Below are 7,067 nucleotides of genomic sequence, written 5' to 3' on the forward strand. Positions count from 1 at the left end.
TTGAACATGAAAAAGGTCAGGCATATTAAAGCTGCCTCAAAACCAAGGGTAGCAAGCAGGTTAATTCTTTTTTTTTTTTTTTTTTTTGTGGTATGCGGGCCTCTCACTGTTGTGGCCTCTCCCATTGCAGAGCACAGGCTCCGGACGCGCAGGCTCAGCAGCCATGGCTCACGGGCCCAGCCGCTCCCCGGCATGTGGGATCTTCCCGGACCGGGGCACGAACCCATGTCCCCTGCATCGGCAGGCGGACTCTCAACCACTGTGCCACCAGGGAAGCCCAGGTTAATTCTTATGTGCTAACTCTGATTGAATCATGATAGCTCTCTAGACCAGGGGCCAACAAGCTATGGCCTAAAGGACAGCCACCTGGTTCTCTAAATAATATTTTACTGGAATGCAGCCATGCCCATTTGTGTGTAAACTGTCTATGTCTGCATTTGTGCTACAAATTGCACTACAATGGCAGAGATGAGTAGTTGAAACAGATACTGTGTTGTCCAGCAACATAAAATATGTGCTATCTGACCATTTAACAAAACGTTTGCTGTTCTAGATCCCTATTGTTAAGGAGGATTCTGACGTTATATTTAGTCTTCAAGACTGATTATCATTATCTGCCATGGACAAGGGAAGAAGGAAATTGTCTTTTACCCTTACATTGCCATAGATTAAAATGTCACCTAGCTTAGGCTCTCTTTCATTTGCTGAATATTTTCTCTTTGCTCCAGTGTGAGGTCATCAGGTTTGCATTTTCAGAAACTCAGTTTCTTAGGTTCACTCAGCAATGATAAGGCCTAGTGACTTGATTCATGCTAACTCATCAGAACTGCATTTTAGGATTGGTTAATTCCAGTAAGGCTTAATGTAGGTCATGTACCAAACCCCAAGTATATGATTGCCATGTGTCTATAATACAGTTGATCACAGTTTCTATTTGGTGCTAAGCACTTCTCTATTTTTTTTTTCAATTGGAGGAAGTATCCAAAAGGTTGCCACAGTTAAGAACCATTTTTCTTAGGTCTTTTATTATCCAAGGTAGGACTAGGCACAGTACTACTAGGTATTTAATAATAATACATCAGTAGAAAGTATAGCTTCCTAGATAAAAAGGCAAGACATTCCCAGCGCCTATTTCATAAGAGGCACTTGATAAATATTTATTGAATCAAAGACATAGAAAGATTGATAGAGCCATAGATATGGATATAATCGTCTCATTATATGCAGTAGTTATGAGCTATAAAGTCCTCGTGAATATCAAGTCACTAAACACTCAGCATTCTCTTACGGGAAATGCAGGGTTAGGTTCTTGCAAGCCTCTGTTTATACCATTTTCATCAATTAATCAATACATAACCTTGATTTATGTGTGTTTCTGTTTAAAGACAACTTGTTTAATATATATTGTTGATTCATTAACATTGGACTTATGGCCTAGAGCATTATAACGCATGTCTGAATGATGTTTATCTAACACACATATTTTCTCCATAAGGCACATCACAGCCTTCTTGCACTTAGGAGCACTAGACGGTACTTCAGCTCTATGCATGGGGGCCATTTTCAGCAGCAAAATCACCAAGAAAAAGCACACACACAGACAAAAAGGCACTAAATACACTGTGAAAAGAACACTTGTTTATACTCTGAGAGCTGACACAAGAAGACAGAGCATCACCTTGCTTGACCTCAGCTGGGAACATGTGTGTAACGTGACTTGAATTTTTCACTACTTTTTACATGTCCCCAAATGATCACAAAAGCACTGCAGTTATTGATTTGGGGCTTACAAATAAATTTTAGCAAGTGGGCAAATTTACAAATATAGAATCCGTGAATAATGAAGCTCCACTACATTTATGTAGATATATCAGCAAAGACATAGTCACAGACATATAGGTAAAGATATCAACATGTTCATACACGCAAACATAGATATATGGATATAGCCATAGCCATTCCACAGACACATACAGATACAGACTTTAATACATATACATATATATCTACTTATCAGATTGACAAAGATTGATAGTATATAATATTGGAGCAAATGATGAATTAACAACCTCTTTCACACAATCTTGATTTGAATACAAATTACTACCAACATGAGAAAGGGAGTGTGGAAATAACTATCAAAAATTTTAAAGTGCATATACTTCACTGAAAAATCCACTTTTAGAAATCTATCCTATGAAATAATTGTAGAAGTGATCAATTTTACAAGTACAAGTATCTTCAATCTGGCATTGTTTGTAATCATGAAAGATTAAAAATAATCAAAACAGCCCTTGAGGAGAACTGGTTAAATACATTATAGTCAATCAATACAATGGAATATTAGGCAGTTGTTAAAAATAACGATCTGCATGTGGCAACACAGAATGATGCTCGTAATATGTGTGAAATAGAAAAAGGAAATTGCATTATAGTGTGTAAATTGTGAAGTAACCTTGTCGAATCCAAATATATATGGTTGTATATATTTCATTCAGTGTAAACACTTTATTTTATTTATGCATACAAGATAGCTGAAATGATGTTAACATTGATTGTCTCTGAGTCATGGGCTGGCTTTTTGCTCTCAGATCCCTCTCCCACATCTCTCTGTCCTTTACTGCATCACAAGGAACTACATATCTTTGTGTCCCTTTCTCTCTGGCTCCCAAATAAGTTCAAGTATTTGGAGGCAATGTTGTAAGATTAGACGGTGGGAGGAGGAGAGAAGCCAGGGTCTTTCCTCCGTTTACTGTCTGCTTTGGGCCATGTCTCCAGCAGCAACAGTAGCTCCTCTGCTCCACCTCTGAAGTCTAGTGAGGCTTTTCCTTTGTGGCTCCATTTCCCACCAGGCTGACCTATTATAGTTCCAGCTTCCACTATCAGCATCTCATCTTTAATGACAACGGCCCCTCTCTTTATCCTGTCAGCCTCAGTGTGGCAGCACTTTCTGCTTCTGCTAATGTCTAGATTGCCTTATGCTCTCTCTTTGGATCCTCAGTTCATCAATGACCCTCCTAAGTAAGTCCTTGTATGAAATTTCCTCTGCATAAAATACCTAGAACAATTTCTCTTTTCTGACTGGAACCTGATTGACACAGTAATTGGATGGGGAGGAGGGAAAATACTTTCAATGTTGTTTGTTTGACAAAATAACACAATACCAGGGGGAAAGGGACCATTCTAAAAATTTTCTTCCAAAAAATGAAAATCTGAGGAAACTTCACGTTTTACAGTGATCACAGAGTAATAAAAGAAATTGTCTTTCAATCATAAACATTATACAGTAAATGACTACTGTCATCCATGATCCTTCACCATCCTAAATAATAAACTTTCCTTAACATTCATTATTGTTTCAATTCAAACTAGAAACAAATCAAACCTTACACTCTTTGGCCCTGTTTGATCTGTGGCACCACGTTTTCATATGGCATGTTGTTCTGTCTCTCAATTTGGTTGATATGCTGACCTTACAGGAAAGACCTACCTAGCTATCCCTGGAGGGTCACCTCAGATTGGCCAAGATTAAAATGATGGATAATGTCCAACGTAGGTAAAGGTATGAGAATACCTGGACTTAAATACTTTAATTTGGCATCTTGCAAGATTTTCCTTAGTTATCACTACACTATAGATTCTTAGAGAACAAGAATTATTTCTTGCTTTCCTGTAAACTCAGTTTATAGCACACTATCTTGGACTTAACTAGGTGTTCAAAAAGATAATGTCTTGGTGTGCCCTGAAGTTCACTAAGATACCATTCCACTCTTGACCAGGAAAGGGATCACATTTCTCCTCTGCTACCTCTAGGGCTTAAATAAACACCATCAAAATTAAAATGGACTAGAGTGGGGATACTCCATCCTCAGTCTCAGACACTCTTCATCACATCCTAAAATATTGAAATATCACTAGATTTCCAGGCTCAGCTTATATTCTACCTGTGTTCATGAAATATTGCTGATTATCTTGCCCAAAACTGATCTATCTTCAGTCTAAATTATTTTTACAGAACTTATCATTATCTACTTTAGATAATTTATATATATACTTCTTCTCTTCCTTACTGAATTATAGGATTATTCCCAACACTTAATAAATACAGGAATCAGGTCTAATATATTATGAGACCTCCGAAGTACAAGCACACTATTTGCTAATATAATTTATTTGTTAGATGGAAAAATGAATGAATGAACAAAAGAGGCATAGATTAGTCCAGACAAAAAGAGTCCAAAGCCTGAAAGATCTGTTATGTTTAATTTAAACCTATGCAACGTTTTTTTTTACCATTAGTAAAAATTTATTTTAATATTAGCCTAAGTAAAACACAATCAGGAAAGTAAATCTACAGAAACATCATATAATGCATCCCAAGTAAAATGTTTAGAATATTCAACATTTTGGGATAATATAATCGAAAAAAAATCTTTATAGTGAATGCTCTATTTTTATGGATGAATTATATCTAAACTTTCTACCAGAAAACTATCAATACTTATGGATAATCTAGTTTATTTTATAGGTCTTGAGACCACTTACCATAATCAGAATTTCATAAAGTATCTATTTTGAGTTATGTGAATTTTAAAACCATATATTTAGGTCATTATACACATCAGATCAATCATTCATTTGTAAAACTAATTTTATAAGGACATAAATTTCTCTATGATGCTACAGTAAATGTTTCAGTACCACTGTGAGAGGGGGGTCCTTAAAAAATAACAGCAAGTCCTTTTGGCACAAGTGCTTTTTGATTTACTCTTCCCAAACCAGTAAAGCTTTGACATTGGGCAAGATTATTTTTGTCACTTTCTATTTATATTTTATAGGAAAACAGTGAACACAACCACTCCACTCTACTACTATTATCTTCAGGATAATGGTAGTTTCTCAAAGTACAATAGATCAGCTGACTTGATAGTTAATCTTTTTAAGGTAATTACTGAGCTTTTTATTTCACAGAACACAATCCATCATTTTTGTTGGTTTTTTTTTTATTTGGTTCCTTGGATTATGAAGCTAAAGATTCTGACTCAAATTTTTTTTACAAGTTTGTTACTGTTTCATTTTTTACTCTAATATCAAATTAACTACATTTGAGGTTTTTGTCAAAGTTTTCATATTTAATTCATTTTTTTTCATGATTCCAAATCCATTTGGGTTCTAGGATAAAATGTGTGAATGCTCCCTACATATTTCTTTTACTAAAATATGAAGATTAGGGGAAAACCTAATAAATTTGTGAAATTGCATTTAGAATTTGGACCCAAATGCTAACATTCACACCATAAAATTTTCTATACATTCTACAGATGTAGGAGGCTTATTAATTCATATTATTCTACAAATATATATATACCCTATATTTAATTTGAGTTAACCACATTCCATAAGTTGAATTTGAGGGGTGTTTTTAAAGTATGGAGAGTTTAGTGTTTATTTTTGTAATCCAACAACTTTATCCAAAAATGCAGAAAATTTTTCTGGCTGGCCAGGAGGAAAACATTTCAGTGTTGAAAAGCCCACTGGGGGCTTCCCTGGTGGCGCAGTGGTTGAGAATCTGCCTGCCAATGCAGGGGACACGGGTTCGAGCCCTGGTCTGGGAAGATCCCACATGCCGCGGAGCAACTAGCCCCGTGAGCCACAGTTACTGAGCCTGCGCATCTGGAGCCTGTGCTCCGCAACAAGAGAGGCCACGATAGTGAGAGGCCCGCGCACTGCGATGAGGAGTGGCCCCCACCTGCCACAACTAGAGAAAGCCCTCACACAGAAACGAAGACCCAACACAGCAAAAATTTAAAAAAAAAAAAAAAAAAGGTCCATTGACTGTAACAGCCCAGGAAGCGTGCCACAGGTACAGTAGAAGAGATGCCCGTCTTTGTGTAGCTGCTTTGCCAATTCCAGCTGATGACTGTTCATCAACTTTTCATTTATAACCACTGTGAGCGGCTTTCTTTTTTCCAGACTCTCCAAACAGCATCCTGCGTCTGCGTGACTAATAACAAGATCTGCTTTCTGAAGGTCTTATTTCAATGAATCCTTGTATCTGTAAACATCCAGAGTAAGTGACTCTGTACTGAGTGGTTCAGGTACCACCTTTCCTCTACCTATTTGTAGGACAAGTCGGTTGTAACGGAGACTCTAGATTATCACGTGGTGAAAGAAATGGCCCCGCAAGAACTAGGAGACCACGCAAAGACTCTGAAAAAGGTGTCGCAAACTAGGGAGGGAGAGCAAGGAACAGGGTCGTCGTGGCCCACAACTGGGGTTGTGCAAACCACGAGCCCTGAGAAGGCGCGCTCAGGGGACGCCGCGCGCGGACGCTGGCCGCGAGGGTGCCTGAGGCGGAGGTAAGGCACGGTGGCCTCAGCCTGAGCGCCGGGGCAGGGCCGGGGCAAGGCGCCCAGCAGGACCGGCCGGGTTGTGCTGGGCAGAGACCGACGGAGCGCGATGACCGCGCGGCCCCGAGCGGGCCCGGGCCCGGGAGTATGCAACATTTTTTAATCAGTAACATATTTAATCATTTTGGTAGCATGTTTTTTTCATAATTGCATGAACTTTCACATCTTTATAATGCTGTTAACTTTTTGAAAATATTTTTAGTATCATTATGAAAATGTCACAAAGTGAAAATTGTTATTGCCTCCCACACCTATAATTTCTAAACATGGTTAAAATTACAATAACAGGATTTTCACTGATTTTGGATTATAGTCTGTAACAATTAAAACATAATTTCTATAATAAATGCATTTTATATCTGGAGTTGAATATTTTACAAGCATTCCTCTGTGATTTTACAGCAATGATGAAAATTTTAATATTTTTTTGTCATTTAGAAACCCTCTGTCTGATTAACCATAAATCAACATGGGTCATTAGCCTGGAAATAAGGAGTACATCACGGATGTCACTTATCTAATTCTAACCTGGTATTTCATAAGATTTCTCATGTTATTGTTAGAGGCAAGATGAAGGAACGTGGGCTGGATGAAAATACAGTTAAGTTGAGTTTATAGTTGTTGAACAACCAGATCCAAGAGGTATCAATTCCTGGA

At 37.8% G+C, this 7,067-nt stretch overlaps 1 protein-coding gene across 1 annotated transcript; it reads right to left on the reverse strand.

The window, feature by feature from the left end:
• Window positions 1-5,445: 5,445 nt before the first annotated feature.
• LOC307069120 (UDP-N-acetylglucosamine transferase subunit ALG13-like) lies at window positions 5,446-5,928 on the reverse strand (the record flags this gene model as incomplete). Its single annotated transcript, XM_079727268.1, has 2 exons — window positions 5,446-5,534; window positions 5,832-5,928. The coding sequence occupies 2 exons, from the start codon at window positions 5,926-5,928 to the stop codon at window positions 5,446-5,448; spliced, it is 186 nt and encodes a 61-aa protein (XP_079583394.1).
• Between the last annotated feature and the right edge of the window lie 1,139 nt (window positions 5,929-7,067).

The sequence above is a fragment of the Hyperoodon ampullatus genome (genome assembly GCF_949752795.1).
Source record: "Hyperoodon ampullatus genome assembly, chromosome: X".
Taxonomy (NCBI): domain Eukaryota; kingdom Metazoa; phylum Chordata; class Mammalia; order Artiodactyla; family Ziphiidae; genus Hyperoodon; species Hyperoodon ampullatus.